Raw genomic sequence first — 25,097 nt, forward strand, 5'->3', positions numbered from 1 at the left:
GTTATTTTTTTCAAATTCATTGATGTGCTGAAGTTCTATCATCCAATATGGCTTTAAAAATCTTTTAAGAATCATTACCACAGTTAAAGATGTTTTTATATGTTAATCACCAAACTTCTTATTAGTTTTAAATATTCTGACAGATCTTTAGTATAAGAAACAAAAATCTGAAACTTTGTTTAGACATTTTGTTCTTTAAACATTAGAATATAAATTTTTATTGTTTCTCAACATTTTTTTATTTCTTTTTACAGAAATATAAACAAAAAATAATTTTATGAAACAAAATTTATTTGGTAATAACATGTAATAATAACGATTCATATTTCTATTCGTATTTCTAGTTTTATGCATTGTAACAAATAATTTTTCAAATATGATAAGCACAATAGAAAAAAAAAAAAAGAACGACTTAGTTAATGAAGAAACTCAAGAAGATAAAGGAATATCAGAAATTGAAGTTGAACAGGTTGAACTTTGTGAAGCTGTAACTACTGTATGTGATTTTCAGGCAGTAGTTGCAGAATCTAGTATTGATAATTTAGTTGACATAGCTGAAGAAGCTTCAAGACTGTAATGTTGCAACCAAAAAATTGAAAGCTGACGGTATAACTACTGGTAACATCTTGATAGAGTGGAGAACTTTAGTATACGAACTACTACTATTGGTGGACTAGTTATTGATGAAATCGTGTCTCTAATGAAAAGAGGAGAGCAACTAAAATGATAATGTTCGAGATGATAATGACCAATAGGAACGAACTGTCCGAAATGATAATGACCAATAGGATTTTTGAAATATTTTGAGAACCACTTTTATAGTGGAACCACTATAAAAAGTGCTTAACAAAGTATTTCAAAAATCCCATGGGTCATTACACTACGGTATTTGTACAGTAAAAATATTACCTGTATAGTAATATTATTACCTTAGTAGTACGGTATGTTACAGTACGGTATGGTACGGTATGTTACATAATGTTTTATACTTTTTATAACATTGGGATTCCTCTTAATCTTCCCTAGTTATCCAAAGCTTGTATTTTATTATGAAAGTAAAATAACAGTTTTTTGATCTTAAGAATTGAGAGTACTGACTTATTGAATCTGTGAATGTGATTTATCATTTTTATATTATCAAAGGTTATTACTAGTTCCAGAGTCATTCAATTCTATAGGTAGCTAGTAGCTACTATTACTACTAGGCTACTAGTCACAGTCTATAGTTTAATGTATTTATTGATTTAATTCCATTGTCTGTGATCACCAAAGATGATTTGAGTATTAAATATGCACCTCAGTCTGGTCTTAATTTTGTTGTGGCTTTTTATCATAATAACTTCCTTCATTGATATGAAGTTTGTCAAAAGTAAAGACCTAATTAATTATATAGGTGACTTATTCAGGTGCTATACACATTAGTATTAGAAGACTTAAGCATTCAATATAATCTGTTTTCGCTCATCTTCAAGATATGAAAAGGATAAGATCTTCGTAAATCTTAACTTCTTGTCAAAAGGTGGTGTGGAACAAATTCTGAGTGCAAAATAAATATCAGCAATTTGAAACTTCGCTGTTCATTAAAGCTGCTTTTACATTTGTTAGTGAAATTTTTGATAACGAACTTTCTTTTAGTTATGAACATCTTAAACACTTTAATTTGATTTTTTTTTTTTTTTTTTAAATTTAAAGAGAAAATATGTAATAAAGCTTTGTTACATTTGTAATAGAACCAATTTTATCACTTTAAATATGATGCGATAACTTTGCTTAAAGTAAGTAATCAACAACTTTGTTTACATTGCTTGAGATGAGAATAAACCACAATTAAAGTAAAAAATATTTATATTAAAATGTTTCGAAAATATAGCAAATATCAGGATAATTCACGATAGTTCACTAACTGTTACAAGAATTCAAATTTATTTCATAAAAAATATCAATCTTAGTCAAATTCATCTCCCAAACGGAATCTATGATAGAAAAAATGTTTGAAACTAATTGATAAAGGGCACCAAGAAAAATCTTAATGAATCGAATGATTTTTATAGTACACACTACCGTTCAAAAGTTTGGGGTCACATTGAAATGTCCTTATTTTTGAAGGAAAAACACTGTACTTTTCAATCAAGATAACTTTAAACTATACACTCTATACATTACTAATGTGGTAAATGATTATTCTAGCTGCAAATGTCTGGTTTTTGGTGCAATATCTACATAGGTGTATAGAGGCCCATTTCCAGCAACTATCACTTCTGAGCCAATAAGCTAACACATTGTACCATTAGTGTTCTAATGGTACAATGTGTTAGCTTATTGGCTCAGAAGGCTAATTGATGATTAGAAAACCATTGTGCAATCATGTTCACACATCTGAAAACAGTCTTGCTAATTACAGAAGCTATAAAACTGACCTTCCTTTGAACAGATTGAGTTTCTGAAACATAACATTTGTTGGGTCAATTAAACGCTCAAAATGGCCAGAAAAAGAGAACTTTCATCTGAAACTCGACATTCTATTTTTGTTCTTAGAAATAAAGGCTATTCCATCCTAGAAATTGCTAAGAAATTGAAAATTTCCTACAACGGTGTGTACAACTCCCTTCAGAGGACAGCATAAACAGGCTCTAACCAGAGTAGAAAAAGTAGGGAGGCCGTGTTGCACAACTAAGCAAGAAGATAAGCATATTAGAGTCTCTAGTTTGAGAAACAGATACCTCACAGGTCCCAACTGGCATCTTCATCAAATAGTACCCGCAAAACACCAGTGTCAACATCTACAGTGAAGAGGCGGCTGCGGGATTTTGGGCTTCAGAGCAGAGTGGCAAAGAAAAAGCCATATCTGAGACTGGCCAATAAAAGAAAAAGATTAAGATGGGCAAAAGAACACAGATATTGGACAGAAGAAGACTGGAAAAAAGTGTTGTGGACGGATGAATCCAAGTTTGAGGTGTTTTGATCACAAAGAAGAACGTTTGTGAGACACAGAACAAACGAAAAGATGCTGGAAGAATGCTTGACGCCATCTGTTAAGCATGGTGGAGGTAATGTGATGGTCTGAGGTTGCTTTGGTGCTGGTAAGGTGGGAGATTTGCACAGGGTAAAAGGGATTCTGAATAAGGAAGGCCATACCCAGTGGACAGCACTTGATTGGAGCCAATTTCATCCTATAACAGGACAATGACCCTAAACACACCTCCAAATTGTGCAAGAACTATTTACAGCAGAAGCAGGCAGCTGGTATTCTATTGGTAATGGAGTGGCCAGCGCAGTCACCAGATCTAAACCGCATTGAGCTGTTGTGGGAGTAGCTTGACTGTATGGTACGCTAGAAGTGCTCATCCAACCAATCCAACTTGTGGGAGCTGCTTCAAGAAGCGTGGGGTGCAATTTCTCCAGCTTACCTCAACAAATTAACAGCAAAAATGCTAAAGGTGTGCAATGCTGTAATTGCTGAAAACAGAGGATTCTTTGACGAAAGCAATGTTTGATGTAAAAACAACGTTATTTTAAATACAAATCATTGTTTCTAACCTTGTCAATATCTTGACTCTATTTTCTATTCATTTCACGTATGGTGGTGAATAAGTATAACTTTTTATGTAAAACACAAAATTGTTTGTGACCCCAAACTTTTGAACGGTAGTGTATATATATATATATATATATATATATATATATATATATATATATATATATATATATATATACAGTTTGCAAAAAAAATAATCGTACACTTGAAAAAAAATCATAATTTTAAAGATTGCATCAAAAAAATGAGCTTTCTGTTAAAATACTTGAAACTTTTTTTTAGATATCTTATCAAGTATTGTTTAAAGAATTTGTTTGTGTATTGGTGAATTAATTGCTTTTCATACCTAATGAATTTTACGCAGTTGATCTAATAATGTATAAAATTGACTGCAAAAAAAATAATCGTACGCTGTCAAAATAGGTCGTTATTTTAGCATAAATCGAGCAAATTGAACGATCAAACTGAAGTTTGTAAAATTGAAAATAGTAATTTTTTAAATACACTTTCGTTCTAGAAGTAAAATATAGCGTTTCAGCAAAATGGTGTCAAGAAAACAACGTTTGTCTCTCCATCAACGAAGCCTCGTAGTTGATATGAAAAATCAAGGAAAATCCTTCCGTCAGATCCAAAAAGAAACAGGAATTCCTTTTACGAAAGTGTCCTCAATTTTTAAGAAGCATAATCTGATTGGAACCGTTGCTAGTGTGGCTGGGAGAGGACAAAAACAGTGCAATTGATTGCAATATCATCATTAATGTGAAGAAAAGTAACCCCTCAAACAATTAGAAATCGTATTAGAGAACAAGGATATGGAGGTAGAGTTGTTCGAAAAAAACCTTTTTTAACTGCAAAACAAATAAAACGTCGATTAGAATTTGCAAAGAAGTACGAAAAAATACCGATATCATATTAGAAAAAAATTTTGTGGTCAGATGAGTCAAAATACAACCTCGTCTCATCGGATAGAGTTCAGAAAGTGTGGCGAAAAAAAAGAAGAAGCTTGTAAATTAAGTTGTTTGCAATGTAGTGTAAAGCATGGAGAAGGAAATGTGATGGTTTGGGGTAGTATGAGTTGGAAAGAAGTGGGGATATTGACATTTATTGATGAAAAAATGGATGCTTCAATGTATTGTGAAATTCTCAAAGCCAACTTGCGACCATCTACTAAAAAATTGAGAATGGGAAACGATTTTATACTACAGCAGGATAACGATCCAAAACATACCGCTAAGAAAACGAAGGTTTACTTTGAAACAAACAACATTAATGTTTTGGAATGGCCATCTAAAAGTCCAGACTTGAATCCTGTAGAAAATTTGTGGTATATTTTGGACAGAAAAATTGGTGACCGAGCATTTAAACGCAAAGACGACTTGAAAGAAGCTATAATGAGCGCATGGGATAATATAACAACAATAGAGACTCAAAGTTTGGTCAGCTCAATGCCAAATAGTCTAGCTGAGACCATCAAGGCCAAAGGAGGCCCCACTCGATACTAATTTTCATGAAATTTGATTAGTATGACATTATTTTTTAACTGTACGATTATTTTTTTTGCAGTCAATTTTATGCATTATTAGATCAATTGTGTAAAATTCAATAAGTATGAAAAGCAATTAATTCACCAATAGACAAATAAATTCTTTAAACAATACTTGATAAGATATCTAAAAAAAAGTTTCAAGTATTTTAACAGAAAGCTCATTTTTTTGATGCAATCTTTAAAATTATGATTTTTTTTCAAGTGTGCGATTATTTTTTTTGCATACTGTGTATATATATATATATATATATTCTTAACATCATAATGGAAATTGCTATCAACTTGTTCTCGTTTGACTTGTCAAATCTTTTTCACTCCCCTAAGTAACTGAGCTTGTTTTTTTGAGCAATCTCCTTTGTTAGATCATTGGAGGTATCCTCTGCATGTTCTTTAAAATAAGTACCGTCAGGTTACGGTGGCTAAGCTGGACATTTGCCAAGATAAGGGGGCTCCAGACCGTCGGGCACATAATTGCATTATAATGATTGGGTAATACTCATGCAGTAGCATTCTTCTCTAAAGGAATCCCATGCAAGCAATTTTTTCTTCTGTGCGCTCTGATTTCTTACAACAATGTTTACCAAATCAATCATTTGAGCAAATTTCTGCAAAATCTCTCTGGAAACGATTAGGAGAGAGGCAGAAAGGTGTAAGAAAGTACCTCATGTGCTTCAGAGATTACCCTTTCTTCCAGTTAGACAAATGCTGTGGACATTGCAGAGGAATTAGACAGAGAAAAAGCTTCCTGAAAAAAATGTACAAAACACCAAAACACTTTCATTCTGAGTCAACAGAAGATACGCAGCACAGTCTAGATGAGGCATTCAGAAGAGAATGTCTTCTCCCATTAGTGGATAGAAGATACGCAGCACAGTCTAGATGAGGCATTCAGAAGAGAATGTCTTCTCCCATTAGTGGACAGAAGATACGCAGCACAGTCTAGATGAGGCATTCAGAAGAGAATGTCTTCTCCCATTAGTGGACAGAAGATACGCAGCACAGTCTAGATGAGGCATTCAGAAGAGAATGTCTTCTCCCATTAGTGGACAGAAGATACGCAGCACAGTCTAGATGAGGCATTCAGAAGAGAATGTCTTCTCCCGTGGACAGAGCCCTAACAAGTCTAACAATCTTGTTGCAAAAATGAAAGATGCGTATGGACACTTTTCAGTTTTCTCTTCTCCATGGAAAACATGAGAAAAACAGTTTAGGAGAAAAAAACTGCAAGAAAGATGCAGAATGCTTAGAAAAAAAGTTCAAGAAATTGTAGCAGACGAATTAGCATTAAAGTTCAGCTCAGTTATCCAAATTTTCTCAACCAAGTCTGTTCCTGTTCACTAGACATGTTAAACTACATTTAAAGTGAGCAGCTACTAGAGCTGTACTGTAATCTCAGCATCATATTGCATCTCCTCCTTACACTTCCAGCCACAGTTACATCAGGAAAAAGAAGCTTCTCTGTTTTAAAACTAATCTATCTATAACAGAGATCATCCATGTAACAAAAGAAATATTTGAAGGTCTTTGGACATGGAAGATCTGGTAACTGAATTTCTCCTTGGTAAAGTTTACCAACTTTTCTATAACTGGTGACAAAAATCAGCTATGTTCACAGTTGTCTAAAAATTTCTCTAGTACTATATATGACATAACTTTTAAGGTGCATAACTTCCGCGCTCAATGTGTAGTTCAGGATTTTAAGTATCTTATTGTGCTACTCAATTGCTCCAAGTTCTTTGATCCAAATCGCATTCATGACGTTATACTGATCCGTTTTTGTAATTTTGTTGTAACTTAAGAAATTAAAATCTCACATTTTGCTAAAGCTCTGAAATAAAAAGTTAAACTTTATAAAAATTTACATCAAAAAATTAAGAACTGGTTTTAAATTCATCCTGACAAATAAAAAGTTTAACAACCACAGGAGAAAATTTTTATATGATAAATAATTTTTCTATAGGATAAAGTAGCTGCGTCAGGTAGAGATTTTCTTTTCAAAGCATCTTCACTTTTCTTCATTCTAAAAACTTTACGCAAAAAATGTTTCCTTTAACATTAAATTTCTTTATTCTGATCTTCTACAGCTTCTTCACTAAATGAATTTGAATAATTGAAAACTAGACTTTTGTTGTTTTTTCTTTTGAAAAGGCTAGTTGAGCAGTGTTACCGTCATTCGATGTTCCTGATTCTCCATATTTTGAATTGTCTTCAATAAGTCCGTACAACAAGTACTTTTTGTTGGTATGCCTTTTGTATGTTTACTTTTTGTTGATTCACGTCTCTTTTTGATTGCCATTTTGTGATTGGCAACTTGTATGAAATCTTCTATCATACAAACAATATTATTTTGAACTTGACAAAATATTTTTGCTGTATGGTCGCATAATCTTTACAGTGGTTCGTAGTATAATCAGTAAAAATCATGTCGGTTGACACAAAAGTTTTGATGATTTTGTTTTGTTATATGAAGGATACAAGCTACACTGTTTAGCAATTGCAGTTTTTCTGTGTGGCTGAAATGCAGCTTGAATTTTGAACTTGAATTTTGTGTCAACAAAAACATTTCTTTTCCAGAAAGCAAATTTTAATTATCTTTATTCCATCTGAATAAAAATTAAAGGGGCGATCAATATAACTAGTTCTCAGCACGTTATGTTGACAATAGTTTTTTGAGTATTATGGCATACTCGGTCCAACAAAACAATGCGTTCAAAGTTCGGGAAATACTTCCTCATTAGGGTAGGTCAAAAAATGCAGATTTTAATTTTTTTTTCAATGAAAATCCGCAAAAGAGTTGCGAATTTGGGAAACTAATAAGAGTTTAAAAAGTAAAAAAAGAAAAATCGGTTTATATCTTCCGGTCACGCATGTTCTTTAAAATTTACTAAAATTTAAAAAAAACTATAATTTTTACGCTAAAATTAGCATCTTTCCAAATGTAATAGTCCAAATTCGTATTAGTCTTCGACTTTTTTTGACGTAGTCTTTTTAACACGCAGTGAGTCCAAAAAGCTCTCAAACTTGTATGCGAAAATTGTCAAATGAACTTGCTATCAAAAGTTGAACTTTTGAATAATAAGTCATTTATCATAAGTATAATAGATGGAAAAGTACATTACTGGAAATGACCGATGCCAACTTGTGCAATCTGAGGAGAAATATCAAACATAATGGATCAACCAAGATTGATTGGGGCAGCCAACAGTACTTCAGATTGCATTTGCTGACAGTATTCGCAAATCCTCAGCTTCTAAGCAGAGTGTTAAACATCAACGAAGAATTAATTTTGAAATTCCGAAGTACTTTAATTGTTATCAACTGTCAAGAACCAATCAGAGAAAACAGATGCATATTGGGAAGGATACAAACTAACCTTAATTGGTTTATTTGGTACAACTGTGCAAAAAGTTTTTTGCTCACAATATAGAAATAAATCATTCACCAGCACCTTTTGGTATATTAGGGATATTGGTAGCAATATCTGGGAAGCAAAAAGTTAACATAAAAATCAAGAAGCTATCAAACCCACCATGCTAAAGCACAATAAAAATTAGACAGCTTAAACGATGTCTTCATTCGTACCATGAATAAATCAGACCCGTTCAATTGAATCGACTAGATAATTCCAAATGGAATGAATTTAAAAGATCTATTAATTTAATAAACTGTAAACTAAACTTAAATTCAAAAAGTATATTTATAATATATGGGTAAGGCATGCAAAAAGTAGCGAAGACCGGATTGGTTTTAACAAGATTTTTATTTTTATTTTTCGAAACCGCTGATAGTTTTTTAAAGAAATCAAATAGGCTTTATTAGGATTTAAATAAAGATTTCGTCTTAAGAAGGCTGCGAACTTTACAGGCGAGTTCGGTTTTCGATCCATTTTTAAAGATAAATAAGATTATTAACACATTCAAACTGAAACGCAAATCTACACCAATTTAGTTAAGATTAAATAAGGGTTTCTTGTGGTGATGTCCAACCATGTTCATTTTTAGCTGTTGTTTAATGACGTTTGTAAATTATGCATGTTGGGATTTTCATGATGGCACTCACAATTTTTGGGAGTAGGCTCACGGGTCATTGCATAAATTACGTAACAATTTATTTTTTGTAGAGACACTGGTATTTGTAACAACCCTAGACCTACTTACTCATTTGACAAATACCATATCTCCAAAATCTTCTTTAGAATATTCAAGTTCTTTTTTAGTTGGAAGTTATAGTTTGGAGCACATAAGGCCAGTAATGCTTGAAACCAAATTTGTATTTAAGTTGTCACGAAATAAGAATTTCATGCTAGTAAACGGCTAATTTTATATTCAACGAAAATGACACACTAGTGAGTATGTCAAAGCTTTATTTATCCTTATGAAGATTCTTAAAGATTACACAGTCTTTGCCATGTGACAAGGAGCGCCATCTTGAACAAAGAAAACTTCATGTGGGTTAGAGATGGTGACAAAAATTTAAGGAAGGACATGAGCTTTCTAAACTTGGTTCAGAAAACCTTTAGCGCTTATCCTCAAGCCTGTCTAAAGAAAGACAGAATCTTTTCTACTAAAGAAGCAATGAGTCCAAAAACCATTACCGATGACCGGAGAAATAATTTTTAGTCTGAGAACAACGAAAATGACCTTTTTCTCTTTAACATACCAAAGAGCATTTTGGAGCAATCCAATCTGAGAGCCTTTAGAGGGATATTAAGAAGAATATTTACCATCCTTCTGTTTGACCTGATGATACTGATTAGCCTGGGTGTGACAACTAAAGGGTTCCTTCCTGATCCTTGCTTACGTTTAACATGTTAAGTTTAACATTCTTTTTTTAAACTCTTTTTTTTTAAACTCTGTATAAATATTCAGATTTGTTCTGACTTACTTCATTTGTGGAAATTGCATTTATGAACGGAGCAAAGCAACTATCTAATCATGTTTGGCTTCAATCGTCAGAAATAGAATTATATCAAGCAAAAAAATTTTTTTTTCTCTAGTTTCTAACACGTATCCTAAACCTATTTCAAAACAAATGTCATTTTTTGTGACGGAATATGTAACTGTTATATTTACAATGTAGAATAAATTTTAATCTTATTAACAAACTTTAAAGTTTTTACCTTAAAAAAATAGTTTTCCTAAAGTCAACTTCATACTCTAAAAGTTAAAATGAAATTTTACAAAACTTAAAAAGGCAGTTTTTTTGTAGAAAATTTTATGATGATCTATACAAAGATTAGCGTGTAGGGGGACAACCAAACACCGTATTTATGACATCCAAATCGTGTGGAATGGAAAAGAAATAATTTATTCAATGGCTCCCTAAAGTATTCATTAGGCTGATATAATTATCGCCTCATTTGTCCCATATACTTTAACCGTTAATAGGAGAAAACACTGATTTTAGAAAAACTGATCAATCAAAATAACAAATTGGTCAAACATTTCAAGTATCACTCCAGCCAGCTTCATCATCTTTCCAGCCTACATCATCATCTAACATTAGTTAGCATAACCATAACAATAACACCAGTAACTCCTGTTCAAACGTATCAAATGTTGAAACACTTTACAGAAATACTCGAAGGCAGTTTGAAAAATGTTTTACAGCGCCATCAAGTTAAAACACAAAAAAAAAAACCCCGAAAGAGTTAACATTTCGAAAGAAGGCCAGTGTCTAAATAGATTTATGGTGCTTGAAACGCTAAAGCAAAACAATGAGGCCAAAAACTGAAAGTAATTAAAGAAACGCGTTTTGATAGGCTTCAAGAAGCTTCAGATGAAACTCAGCAAGTGTAACATTCAAAAAAACGGAGAAAAGACAAAAACATTAAGAGGTGTAAAAAATAACGAAGATTTGGTTTGTCAATTATATTTACCCACCAAAAAATTTAAATTTTGCGTTTTCTTGACAAGCGTCAGGATTTTTGTCAGGATGCGTAACAACTGTATTCCCTCCATCGGTTTGTTGCCAACTTTGCGCACACACAATCCTAATACACAAAACCCATCAAAGTTTTTCTCTCTATCGGTTTGTTGACAAGTGTCGACAAACCGATAGAGGGAAAAACTTTGCGTACACACAATCCTAATACACAAAACCCATCTTCACCAATCTGTTCGCTTTCTTTAGTATGCAAAACCTTATTTTTAAAAAATTGCTCTTGAAAAAAGATCCACCACACTTCGTCGACATAAATGTCGTCCACATAAACGGACGTTCCGCACTTCACCAAATCGTCTTGATCAATAATGGCACTCACAACAGATTTCAAGATCATTGGCGCAACATTTAATCCGAAACCAAGTCGTATCAGGCAATCATTTTGTTTTGAAGTACAACAGTTTGGAATGGTCAAATTGATCTACTAGTTTTTTACTGAAGATAAGCCTTACGCAAATCAATAATTGCTGGTTTGTTACCCATTCTTATCCACTCTCTAAGTTTTCAACACGCACATCTAAATCTCTTGCATATGCCTCAATAAAATCATTGGCTTCTCTCCAGTCCAGAACAAGTCGGATTTTGTTAACTTTTGGAGAGTTTAAGTTTTTAGGTTGATTCTTAGACAGAAAATTTTGATTTAAGATTGTCTTTGAACATCCCTTGTCTACTATAGCTGTCGCTACCATACCATCAACTTTTAATTGAACAATAAATAATGCGCTGATTCCACCGTTGGTCAGGAACGAGGCAGCGCAGATTTCTCGCTCCTACACTTGTTTCTTTTCAACTTCAAACAAACCTACGACTTTGTTTGTGAAGAAATCACTCATATTTCCATGAATAAAGACTTTGTTAGGTCACATCACCGTGATGTGACCTAACAAAGTTCTATGTTGTAAGTAAGACCTTAGGCAACAAATGATAAACTTTGTATATTGTAAAGTAAATACTTCAGGAAAATAATTTTGTTATTTTAACTTGATATCTAGTCATACCACAATATACTTTTACTTGAGTAAATTTTTAAGAAATCCGCCGGTTTAATTTTGTTTTTAAACTATAAGGTGGAGAACTAAAAAAAAAGCAAAATAACCAAAAGAACTTCTCCTCTAGGCTCTATTATGTTCAGTTTAACTGATCGCTTCGCTTCATTTGTTTATTTTTTTTTTATCGATTTATGGATTTCCAAGCCATACCGAAAAATACAGAAACGTGATAGAAACATCCAAAAGTAATAAAGCTATAATAGGTAAGTGCCTAATTTTATTCTGTTTTTTTTTTTTTAAGTGAAATGATTTACTGATTTATTACCATTTATTTATTTCAAGCCTTTTTACTCCTAAGTTCGCCTATTGTATTGATATCCTAGATACATAAATGAATGCAATGACAAACTATCTAAAAAATACTTATACCTTATTTTTGAAGTTTTTAAATTTTTTAATAGGTACCATTATGTATAATAATATAGGAATCATTACTTATAATAGTAAGAAAAATATGTAAAGGACAGGCACTTTTAAAATTGTGTTTGAAATCTTATAGAATTATTAAATGTTTTTTTTTTTTCAGTGAGGAAAATTTTTCGTTCTTCTAGAAAAAGTATTTTTCAAACTAAAAAAAAAGAAAAAATAGGAAAGAAGTATGGATGTTGGTGATAAAGAAAATTCACCATGTTTAGCTTTTGATGGTAATACTTATCAAGTATCTCTAGCAGATGCAAAGAACAAAGTTTGGTGGAAATTTTACATTATGCGGGTAATTTTTAAAAATGTTTATGAAAATTTATATACAATTCCTCAATTATCTAACCTCTTTAATATTTTCATGGTTTTAATAGAAAAAATTTTAAAATTACTTTAAGTTATTTTAAGATCTTTTTTGATTGTTAAAGGGTTCTTTTTGTATAGCCTGGATTATTTGAGCAAGCAGTTAGTATAATTAATGCAAATTTAAATAAAGATAGAGATGGAGTATATCAATCTGCATGGGCTCTTGCTGAGTAAGTACTTTATGTATTTTTATTTGCAATATAAATTACTATATTTATATGTTTACTATATTTCTATGCATTTACATTTTTTAATAATCATAGTTATATGCATTACATTAAAATACAAATATCCAACTTCTCAAATAATTTAAAAAAGTTGCTTTATTCTTAAAGAGTAGACTTCTAGTTTTCTAGTTTTTATTCTTAAAGAGTAGACTTCTAGTTTTCAAGTTTTTATTCTTAAAGAGTAGACTTCTAGTTTTCTAGTTTTTATTCTTAAAGAGTAGACTTCTAGTTTAAGTTTTTAATTAAGAGATCTTAATTTTTAATTAAAGAGATCTTCTAGTTTTGAATCTTTTGATCTTTTTTTTTTTAATAAAAAAGTTTTGACTTTAATTTTTCCAGAAAATACACTTTTTATTTTATCAACCTGAAAACCATTTGATTTGAACAGATAAAAGTAAACTAAAAAATTTCATAATTTTTTAAAGCTAAAATTGAGATTTTTATTCATTTTTAAGTATTGTTTTTTTTAAATATTATTTTTAAGAACAATCCTGAGATTTATGGATATACAAAAAACCCTTGTGCTTTCATGAATTTTTAATTTTTCATTTATATCACATTTAACAATCTTATAGGTGAATAAATATTTACGTTCTTAAAATATCTCTATTTTATTATTTTTTAGTTAATGTATTTTAAAATTTAGTGTGTGAAAATTTATGATTAATTACAGTTAAAGATAACTAGGAAAAAAATTAATATTTTTGATATTTGCAGATTGATAGCTAGATATAAAGACAGTTATGCACATTACAATAATCTAGTATATAATGAAACAAAAATGTATTTATCAAATTTATTTAGTTTTCTAATTATTTTACTTTAATCTACTTCTCTCAAAAGTAAACCGTTTAATGAATTATCTTTGGTCTACTTTTTTAAAAGGAATTTTTAAGTCTCCAGTTTTAAGTCTCCTTGTTTTGAGGAAAGCTTCTTAACAAACTTTTTAATTGGTTTCTTGAGAGTGGCTGTTGATTTATAACTTTTATTAAATATACTAATACATTAAGTATTTATAAGTTTAAATAATATATTTTTAAGGATTTATCTAAAGTATATTTATTATTTATGTCTGTATTTCTGCAATACACATTACAATTGTTGTAAGAGAAAGTAAAGTAACTTTATGTGGCCTAAGCAGCAGTCTTTTACTCACTATATTTAACTATTGGTCTTAAATTTCCAAATAAAGTCTAATGGTAAATAGATTTAATATACCATGTGTCCCATAAGTCACTACAAAAACAAATATATTTTATTATATTTATTTTATTAAAGAAATCAGAGTGATCAATGAACATATGAATAGGGTTAGTTTGTTAATATTATTCAATATGACTGCCATCTCTTTCCAGTATTAATTGAAGGCAAGTAATAAAAGACAGAAGCACTGGTCTATTATTGTTAGTAGATATTTGCTGCGTAGCATCTAATATTCAAGCATTTAGATTTTCAAGTGTTAAAGGTGATCCGAGCACATCACTGACTGTTTTAGATTGCCCCAGTACCAGAAATTGCAGTGTAATAAACATGGTAAACATGGTAGCCAGAACAGTGGGAAAAAACAACTAATAACACGATCATTTATGAAGGTCTCTGTTAGAAATTGTTGCACAATTCTGTATATGTGTAGTAAAACACTATCTTGTTGGTAAATTGTTGATGCAAATTTTTGATGGGATTTTAAGTATGAAAAATATGTCTAAAACAAGAATAAGGAAAATGCAAGTATGGAACTACATGGTACTGTAACATTGCCATCAATAGTCAAAGTTTTGATGAAAAATGGTGGAATGATAATTTTGCTGGAAAAACTTATCCACACATACAACTTTGGTGAATTAAGTAATTTTTTGGCGTTCTTGGTGTAAACAGTTTCATCTAGATGAAAATACACCTTATCTGTCCACAGAACTTTTTAGATTATCCAAATGGTTTTCCAAAATCCATGCAGTGAATTCCTTCTGTTTTGCATAGTTGTTTGGTTCCAATTGCTAGCATACTGATATGCAAAGTTAATAACCCTAACCAATAATAATGAAGAAAAAAAATTATTGGTTCACCAGAAATGTATATTTTTCATATCACTTAGGTTTAGTTTTTTTAATAACTTATGGGACACACTCTATGTCACTTATTTAAACTTTTTAAAGTAAAAATAGTTGAAGGTATATAGTTGAAGGTATGCAGTACTTTAGAAGAATTTAATGTTACTAATCTGATTATTGAAAATAGGTTGTTCTAAGTAATAAGCAATAGTTTTTGGTTCTAGTTTTAGGTTTATAAATAAAGAATGAAATTCTAATATAATAATAGTACAAATTTTATATTAATTTTTTAATAGTACAAATTTTGTCTTCTTCTTGATATAGACTTGATCATTGGGATATGGAAAATGAAAGAATTGTGGTGTTGACTGATACAAATATGGTAGTAGTAAAGTTTAACTTTTCAAGTATGTGTATAGAGGGATGGAGAATGTTTAAACTCAAAGGTATTGACGGTGTACAAACCGGTCCGTTTGTTTATCCAAAGAGAAATGTTACGACGTAAGTTAAACTGCTTATTCTTTTACTTTTTTTACTTATTTTATAAAATCTATCAAATAAAAAATATATTCTATAATCCATTAATTTATTTTAAAACAACAAAAATAAACAAGAAGCATTTTGTATTTTCTTCTTATATTCAGGGCACGTTCACATCAATCTGGTGTTCGCATTTCTTGGAACAAGAAAGAAGTTTTGTCTTTATGGCAACGCTTCAGTCCCTTATTTAACAGCCCCTCATATGTCACATTCACTGAACATAAAGCTGCATTCCAACTGAATAGCTGTCCCCCTTACATGAACTTACAAGAATTTAAGAAAGCTGTCATTTTTGCATCACAGTCTTCTGGTGCTTTATTTGAAGGCGTTGATGGACCTATATATTTAGAAGTTTACATTGGAGCAGCTTCAATGATTCATAACAGTCCAGATCTTGGTTATTGGATGGAAAGAGTTATAGCAACTTTTTAATAGATTGGTTTTATTTTTCTGTAAACATCAAACAAATTATGGGTTAAAAGTAATTATCGAATGGCTTTTTTTGGCAAAATTTACTTAGCTACGCTAATTCATGCAAATTTAAAGTAATTTTTTTTGTCATAGTTGACTTGTTATGAGGTATTTTAACATTTGCAAAGGAATAAGCACAGACAGTTTTTAATCATCTATGCAAGTTGTTGTTTTCTTTTTTTTTTTTTTTTTTCTTTTTTTCTTTTTTCTTTTAATTTTATTAGAAAACTTTCCTATTTTAAATATATAATACTATATGTTGTTGAAAACTCTACTGACAAATTATCAAGGCGAGACTTATAAAACAAATATTTTTTTATCAAATTCATTCGGCAATCGTGCTGCACCACTACACGATTTTTTATATCTTTATAATGGTTTTTCTTTATAATTATAATCTGTACATTTTTGAAACGGCTGATTAATTAGACAAATTATGCATATCAAATTTATTTATTCGGCTAAATATTTATCGTATTGAGATTTATTTAACTACATTCTGCTACATTTTATTGTCCGTACCCCTCTCTATCTCTCTCTCTCTATAGCTGTTTGCCTCATTTTTATAGACTTAATATTCTCAAAAATGTTTCTCTTATAAAATTAGTGCATTTTATTTTCATATAAAAATTTCCAGGTTCGTAGAGAATTTACCCTAGAGAACAATACCCCAAGTTCGTAAAGTTTTTTACCCCAGAATTCAATAACGAAGGTTTGTGGTATTGAGGTTTTCTATATGTACGTTAGCTTTACAACCTTGATTTATGAATCGCCAACTACAAAAAGATAGCATCTTCATTTTTAAAATTTGTACGAACAAAAATGACCTCAAGAAAATTCTGTAAAATAAATAAAGCTGTTATATGCAAAAAAGCTCGTCGCGTTGGTTTGACAAGGTTCTATCTGACATTTTTGTTTAAATTGATTTTATCATTTTATTAGACTATTTAAATCATGATGAAAAAAATAAACTGAAGTTTACAGCTACATAGCGCATAACAAGCAAACTGCTGAAGTGCCAAAGTTCTATCTGCAACTTAATTTAACTAATATTTAGTATGACAAGGTTCTAACTAACAATAACTTCATAATCTCTTGCTGGTTTTTATTAATTAATTATTACGATGGAGAATTTTATACCCATCAAAAATCATATAAAAAATAAGTCTGAAAATCAACAAAAAGTGTTCTAATTTGATACCGGTGTAGAATAAAATACCATTAAAGCTATTATTTGAAAATTAAAAAAAATCTTTTTTATAACGTTACTCAAATTGACACCATGTGTCAATGTGACTGGTCCTGTCTCATTACGAAACAAAATACTGGTTTCGATTAGCATAGAAATAACTGTTATAATTCAAATAAAAGGGGATTTTTGAGCTCAAGTTATCTTTTTATTTTAAAGTAATGATGTTTTTGCATTAATAAATTTCAAAGGTGGGCACCCGATAATTTTTTCTTAATCCGATAATCGATAGTCCGATAGTTTATTTTCTTAATCCGATAATCGATAGTCCGATAATTTTCCAGATTCACCGGTCCGATAATCGATAGTCCGATAGTTCAAAAAAAAGACCAGTCCGATAATTTTAAGTCCGATAATTTAAGTCCGATAATCTTACTTAAAAAAATTAATTGATGAAATTATCTCTTCTCTTGAAAGATCTTGTGTATTAATGTTAAAAAATTCCAGAATAAAAAAATTTCCTCTGAGGTTTTTTTTTAACATGTTGACCTCCAAAATGCATGTTCCGATCATAATTATCTCAAAATATCAAAAACATAAATAACTAAATGCATGTTATAGTTTATCTTGTCACCCAAAGCAGTATGCCATGGTGGTATATAGAAAAATTGCTGTCCAGCATATAAAAAAAATAACCACAAAAATTTTTGCATTAGAAAATTTCGACAAAAAAGAGAATGGTAATTTTTCCAACAAATTTTAGAAAGTTGTAAAAAGAAAACGTACAAAAAATTTATTTTAAGAAAGCAAGGGAAGGTTACCCTTGATAAAAACAAGTTTTTCAAAGTTGTCGGCTGTCAGGTTCGACCGCTTAGGCCTCAAGATATCTGAACCACTACTGAACAGCCTCTCCACAGCTGCGGAGGAGGGGAGGGGGTGTTGTACTTGAGGAACATATCCAACCAGGCAACTCTGTGGAGCAGGGGGAACTGGTCATAAGAGACACGTAGTTTACTGTTCACTCTGATTCTGTTCCACTCATCGTAAGCTTTTTCAATGTCCTCCTCAAGGACACCCTTTCTTGCCAACAGATCGTCGTCGTCCCTCATGTACTTGAAGGGGTCCTCCTCATCTTCTTTCTGCATCTGGCCAGCCTCTCCACCAGTCTCTTCTCCAGGGCTGGCCCTGATCACCATCTGTCTGACGATTTGCCTCTTGATGTCACCTTTCAAGGCTGGGTTAAGATACCCAACCACACTTAGCTTGAAATGGGGGTGGAGGGCAGTGGCCACTAGAAGGTCCTTATCCTCAAACATCTTCTCAAACCTCCCCTTCAAGGCCACACGTGGATTTTGAGGGTTCTCCAGCAGGTATGCTATCAACGCCTGCCCCTCAACAATGCTGTTATCCCTCCTCAAGCCTGCTACTTGGTCCTTCATCAGCTTAATAGTAGGCAGGAGAATGCCCATATAGGCATTCACTTCAGACTGCAGGGTGTCCAGGCATGTTGCAACCGGTTTCATTATCTTGCAGTACTGAGCGAGCAGGTCCTTATCAGTACTGTACAAATAAGGCAAGCTTTGCTTAAGCATTACAGCATTCAGCTTTTCCATCATATCTCGGTCTTCCAGCACCTCAAGCAGAGCAGCACAGGAATCGTAGTATGAGTTCCAGCGTGTCACCCCTGGTGTCTGAAGCTTTTTACCGATGGCCTCCTTGATCTGATTGGCTGCCACTGTCCTCCTGTTCTGACAATTCCACAATGCCTGTGCCTTCCCATCTGTCTTAGTGAAGGGAGCCCTCCCACCATAGTTCCAGCCTGGCACCTTAGAAATTATATTAACATTTAAAATTACGTTTAAAAATTGATAAGTTAGAGTTAGTAACAAATAATTAAATAATACTTAACTTAACTTAAAATATTCTATTAAAACTTAAGTGTAAAAAATCACCTTGCTAATGTCTGATGTTGCCATCAAGTTGACTGTGTGGGCTGCACAGCGGCGTTGCTTGGGCAGCTCTTTGCAGACCTCATCATCCATCCACTCCTCCAGGAGGTCCTCCACCAAGATGGTCATGACAACAGCCTCATCAGAGTCAAGGTCAGGGTCACAATCCTCCTGAATTCATTAGTGAATTAGAAAATAAATAAATAATAAGGTAATAATAACTAATATGTATGGTAATAACAACATTTAAAATAGTTTAAACTAATCTATTTCTTTCAAAAAGAAAAGAATGGATGAAATCCACATTCAAATAAATTTCTTATTGGATGAGCTCTTCTTAAATCAGGGGTCTATATATTGGGAAATACCCCGGGTGCAGGGGGAATATGGTCCCAGAACCATACACAAATAAATAATTTTTTAAATATAAAAGGGGAAAAAAGTTCACAAAGGGGAAGGGGGGTATGGTTTTTTATCAAATATATAGATTCCTGTCTTAAAATAATTCCAATACTAATCAAATTTTAATTGATTAAATCTTTTCATTTTAGCAACATTTCTTACTCAATCTGGGCTGTTCAATAAGCAAAAGTGAAACTTTAAAATTAAGTCATTGAATTTTTTTTTTTTACAATAACGATTAGCCTACCTCTTCAAACTCCTCTTCACCCTCCTCTGCATCTCCACCCAGCAGGATCTTGCAGGCGGCAACATAGTTAGCACCATTGTCAGTTGTTATGCTGATGACCTTAGTGGAGATGCCGAACTCCTGGTGCAGGTCGAGCATGACCCTGGCGAGGTAGGCACCAGTTTGCTGGACTTTTATCTCCTTTATGCCCAGGATAGCATTTTTTCTGTCGAGGTTGACAGGGTCGATATAATGCACTGTCATTCCAATAAAGGCCCTGTTGTGGGCGCTCCAGCTGTCTGCTGTGGTCGCCACATAGCTGACTTTTGCCAGGAGATTGGTCAGGATGCATTTGGCCTCCTCTCCTCTCACGGCTATGTCCCTGCTGAGCTTCATCCTGGAAGGGACAATGAAGTTTGGATTCAGCAGTTTCAAAAAATCCCTCAAGGCAGGAGAGTCTGTCAGGTGAGCGGGCACAATGTCTTTGATGAAGAAGTTATAGTAGAGATTAAGGGCCTTTTTCTGGTCAAGTTTCTCTTTCAAAGCGTACTCGATGCTGTTTTGTTTCTTCGCAGGAGGAAGGACCCCGCCTTCTGAAGTGTCACTGAAAAAAAAGAAAAAATTTACAACAAACCTATTTAAAGAGACTTTCTTACTATCAGTGTTCCAGATCTGAAACTTTTTTATATAGATCCATATCCGAAGTTAAGGATCCAGCTCTTAATCTAACCTTTTTACAAACATGTACAGAAAAAAATTGTTCCCTTTTCATATTAAATGGGAAATTCTGTAACATAAAACATGTGAAGTTGCTGATAAAAATTTTTTATCATATAACATTTAACATATTTTACAACAGAATCTGTTGTAAAATATGTTCTGTATACAGGTATCTGTTGTATAATAACTTCAGTACACAGGCATCTGTTGTAAAATATCTTCAGTATACAGGTATCTGTTGTAAAATATCTTCAGTATACAGGTATTTGTTGAATAATAACTTCAGTACACAGGTATCTGTTGAACAAATACCTGTGTACTGAAGTTATTATACAACACAACAGATACCTGTATACTGAAGATATTATACAACAGATACCTGTATACTGAAGTCTTTTTTACAACAGATACCTGTATACTGAAGATATTATACAACAGATACCTGTATACGGAAGATATTATACATCAGATACATTAATACTGGAGATATTATACTAAAGAAACCTGTAACTATTAAAATTAAATATACCTTGCTCCAGAAGAGTGTCTGCCACGCTTGGAGCCGGCGCTCAGGGCAGCAACGAAGGCCGGATAATCCAGAGGGTGCTGTGTTTTGTAGTGGACCTTGAGGTTGTTGTAAGAGGACGCTGCGTAGCTGATCTCCTTGTTGCACATTGTGGCCTTGCACTTCATCTTCAAACTGCCTTTGCCTGGTCCAAAGTAGGATTTGATGTACTGTAAGACAAAGGGCAGGGGCTCGGACAAGCTGGTCCTGCTGGTTCCGCTGTTATGGGCAATCTGGTTGTCCTCCTGACTGGATATGTCAGTCCTGGCTAAAGAAGCGACATTTTCCTGTGTTAACGGGCTGACTTCCCGGCTGGTAGTGCCTTCACAGATTTGCTCTTCATCACTTAGGCTCATGGCGCTAGAAGGCCGCCTTGTAGAAGGGATAAAAAATCTGTCCATTTTAATAATAGCAGACTTAACTGCTGTTAAAAGCACAGAGACACTCAGACTCTTCTGGTGATACTCAGAACGATGAAATGAATGCAGCAAGGACCCAGCGAGAGCGGAGTTACTATTATAAATTGTTCAAATTACGCGCCACCTGTCCAAGAATGCCGCGGAAGGCTGTCTAAATGTCGTCTTTTTCGTGAAAAATACCCCAATTTTGAAATGCAAAATATTAAATATATGAACATTTTAAAAAATAGAAGTCAGATAGTTTTGAGTTTGTCCGATAATTTAGTCCGATAGTTTTGTGTCGGTCCGATAATTTAGTCCGATAGTTTAAAAAAAAATTTTATTACGATAATTTTTCTTTGATCCGATAATTATCGCTTTATCGGAAGTTCAACTTTGCCGGTCCGATAATCGATAGTCCGATAGTTAGGTTAGTCCGATAATCGATAATTTTTTCTTAATCCGATAATTATCGATTATCGATTATCGGAACTTTTATCGGAAGTGCCCACCTTTGATAAATTTACAAACTTACCGCAGTCAATGTAAGTACAATTCGCCGCGCCATTCCCTTACGGTAAGTCGATCTAACTATATTTTGCAGTACCTACCCCAAAAATTAAGTCAATACTTCTTCATTTTTTTTTTTACTTATCTACAACGATCAGTCGATATATGTGCACTTTGGAACGTTGATCTTACAAAGTAACTCATTTTAACTTGTTAAATCAAAAAAATCAGTAATATTAAAGTTTAAACAACTAGTAATAAAACGTTTTTGTAACAATAATAAAAACCAGGCTGGGTAGTTAAAAAAAGATTTAAAAAATGATTTGAAAATAATTTTTCTGAAAGTTTTTTTCAAAAGTTTCAAAGTAAAAAAAAAAGACAATTTGAAATGTATTAATTTTCGTTTTAAGCAAAATATCAACAGAAAATGGAAGGAGTAGTATTTGATATCAAAAGCAGTTATGATAGTGACGAATATGTAGCTCCAACCAGTGAAAGCGGCGAAGGCTGCTGTGAATTAAGTACACGGTTAGTAACCTAATATAACTTTTTTGTGTGACTTTGGCCATGCATTTACATATTAAAATAGCTATATTTATAAGCTTCGGAAAAGTTGCTAAAAAAGATTTTTCTTTTTAACATGTTCAAACAGGAAGAAGAGGGGTTTTAATTTAACCAGAACTGCACAAGATTCTAAAGGAAATATTGGAGAAGTAGCGTCTGGAAACAATGCCAATCTTTATGTAGCACAGACTGAAAGTAATTTTGAGATAGACATGAATAAGCAACCTACGAATGATTCAGAATTAGTGGCAAACAAGTAAGCGAAATATGTAGTGTTCCCCCTCGATCATCCTCTAAATCATAAGTATTTTAAAATATATTTATGGTTTGTTTTTATCATAAAAATTTCATCTAAAAAGTGATTCTAATAAAGTCTACTATTATATACAAAGTGAACCATTTTTAACCACTTAAGAATGATTCATTTAGTATATAATAATATACTAGAGATATTATTATCAACTAAGTAATATCACTCTTCTAGGGATCACGTTCAACAAACGTTTAAAAACAAAGTCCAAAAACGAATATCTAAACCTGAAACCTGGGGATGTAATAAAAGAAAAAAGGCATACCAAGCTGGTAAAAATTATAGAAGTCGAAGAGGAAAACAAATACCGAATAAGATCATTCAAACAAAAAAAAAAAGTCTGGCAAACTGTAAGTACGAATGTGCTAGGAAAATATCAGAAGATGAGCAAAACGATATTTTTTTATCATTTTATGCCTTAAATTCAGCTACTGAAAAGAAGCATTTCTTTATTACTTCAACTGATCGCACAACCACTGCTAGACCAAAAAGAAACCACGAGGAAAACAATGAAAGTAAAAATGCAAATAAAGAAACTGATGACCACGCTGAAAAACAAATTTTTTCAAAAAGGAAGTACGCCTATAGATATTTTTTTCATGTAAAAGGAGAAAAAGTTCGTGTTTGAAAAACATTTTACCTAACTACACTGTCAATTTCACAAAGGTCGCATCTATCTTTTTTGGGAATGTGAAAACCAAGATTGAATTCGGTGGAGAAAATATGGTTGTACATAGATTTTTTTACTGGCTCAACATTTTCGTTTATACATTTCTCTTTGTAAAGATTATACATTTTTGAAACATTAAGGTGTGACTCAAGGTATTCTCTATTGGTACTTACACGACAATAATGTGACTCAACTGTTGGAAAAGATTTTATGTGATCCCTAGCTGAGTTGGCATCACTGTGCGGTGTACGTTTGCCTTTCATGATTTTACCTCGTAAATCTTGTGCAAAAGTATTTGTTTTAACATCTTTGGTGTTGTGAGCTGTGTAAACTGGCTTTAAGTTTAAAGTTGCTGAAACACTGATACTATGTCTGAAAAATTGAGAGAAGACTTTGAAAGACATCAAGTTTTTAAAAAAGAAATGAGAAATATACGTGCTGAAGAAAAAAAAGATAAAAATGTTCCGGTTTTACTTTTTGACATTCAAAATGTTATTTTGATTCCGCATGCAGAAATTAGTTCCCTTTTTTATCTGAGAAAGCTAAGCGTGTATAATTTGACAGCTTTTTTTTCATCAACCAAAAAAGTGTACTGTGCATTTTGGACTGAATCAATGGCGGGAAGAAGCGGCAATGATCTTGCCAGTGCCTTTTGCAAAATTTTGAGTGATGTAGCAGAGGAAAACGACGTAAGTGACTTAATTACTTGGTCTGACTCCTGCGTTCCTCAAAATTGGAATAGTATATTATCAAATGCTGTGTTACATTTTTAAAGAGACAATCCTAACATTAACTCAATCACTATGAAATATTCCCTTCCAGGTCATTCATGCGTCCAAGAGGTGGATCATGCCCATAGCGAAATTGAAAAGCTCATGAGGAAAACTGATTTTTACAGTCTAATTGGATTGATAAGGATGTTGAAACAAGTGAGCAGAAAAAATCCTTATCGTATCATTCAAATGAAACCACATGACTTCAAGGAGTTTTCAGTAACAGCAAAGCTGTTTAATTACAAGTCAGTTCCTTTTTCTAACGTTGCTGTTCTAAAATTTACTCAAACATCTCAGATTATACATTTTAAATCTAGCCGTGATCGCAATCAACCTATGAACTGTGTGAATGTCAATTTCAATGAAAAATCTAACAGAAAGAATGCAGAAACAAGTCCATCAACTTCCACTGTTTTGAATGTAAAACCAAAGATTCAAAGTTGTACAAAGGAACTTGCAGACTTAAAAAAAAAAGATATTAAAGCTGCATTTCCGTTTATGCCTCTTGAGGACAGAGATTACTATCGAGTTGTTCTTCACCTTTAAAATAAACATGAAAAACTTTTTAGGGTTGTACTTATTGTAATGGGTTTAAAATGTACCAAAAAATCTAGTACAAAAAAAAAAAAGAATAAGCAAGATGTTGTAACCTTGTTTTGTGACTGAAACAATAATC

General features: G+C 32.4%; 3 protein-coding genes across 4 annotated transcripts; 2 read left to right on the forward strand and 1 right to left on the reverse strand.

The window, feature by feature from the left end:
• Window positions 1-12,143: 12,143 nt before the first annotated feature.
• LOC145185872 (tumor protein p63-regulated gene 1-like protein) lies at window positions 12,144-16,640 on the forward strand. Of its 2 annotated transcripts, none has more exons than XM_090099178.1 (5): window positions 12,144-12,276; window positions 12,600-12,785; window positions 12,938-13,029; window positions 15,459-15,635; window positions 15,779-16,640. In XM_090099178.1, exons 2-5 carry the CDS (start codon window positions 12,672-12,674, stop codon window positions 16,104-16,106), a joined length of 711 nt encoding a protein of 236 aa, XP_089955304.1. In that variant the 5' UTR covers window positions 12,144-12,276; window positions 12,600-12,671; the 3' UTR covers window positions 16,107-16,640. The 2 variants fall into 2 exon arrangements, with proteins under 2 accessions (XP_089955304.1, XP_079918037.2); XM_080061911.2 differs by having other exon boundaries at window positions 12,146-12,276; window positions 12,625-12,785.
• A 1,307-nt stretch (window positions 16,641-17,947) lies between these two features.
• On the reverse strand, window positions 17,948-21,719 carry LOC149883831 (uncharacterized). Its single transcript, XM_090098925.1, has 4 exons — window positions 21,161-21,719; window positions 19,933-20,515; window positions 19,287-19,454; window positions 17,948-19,160 (listed from the first exon to the last, which is right to left on the reverse strand). The coding sequence occupies exons 1-4, from the start codon at window positions 21,595-21,597 to the stop codon at window positions 18,213-18,215; spliced, it is 2,136 nt and encodes a 711-aa protein (XP_089955051.1). The 5' UTR covers window positions 21,598-21,719; the 3' UTR covers window positions 17,948-18,212.
• A 535-nt stretch (window positions 21,720-22,254) lies between these two features.
• LOC145202019 (uncharacterized) lies at window positions 22,255-22,928 on the forward strand. Its single transcript, XM_090099274.1, has 3 exons — window positions 22,255-22,299; window positions 22,515-22,632; window positions 22,757-22,928. The coding sequence occupies exons 2-3, from the start codon at window positions 22,532-22,534 to the stop codon at window positions 22,926-22,928; spliced, it is 273 nt and encodes a 90-aa protein (XP_089955400.1). The 5' UTR covers window positions 22,255-22,299; window positions 22,515-22,531.
• The last annotated feature ends 2,169 nt before the right edge of the window (window positions 22,929-25,097 follow it).

This window comes from Hydra viridissima, unplaced genomic scaffold (assembly GCF_058129835.1).
Source record: "Hydra viridissima isolate aposymbiotic clone 2 unplaced genomic scaffold, HvirCarnegie_v1 scaffold_9, whole genome shotgun sequence".
NCBI lineage: Eukaryota > Metazoa > Cnidaria > Hydrozoa > Anthoathecata > Hydridae > Hydra > Hydra viridissima.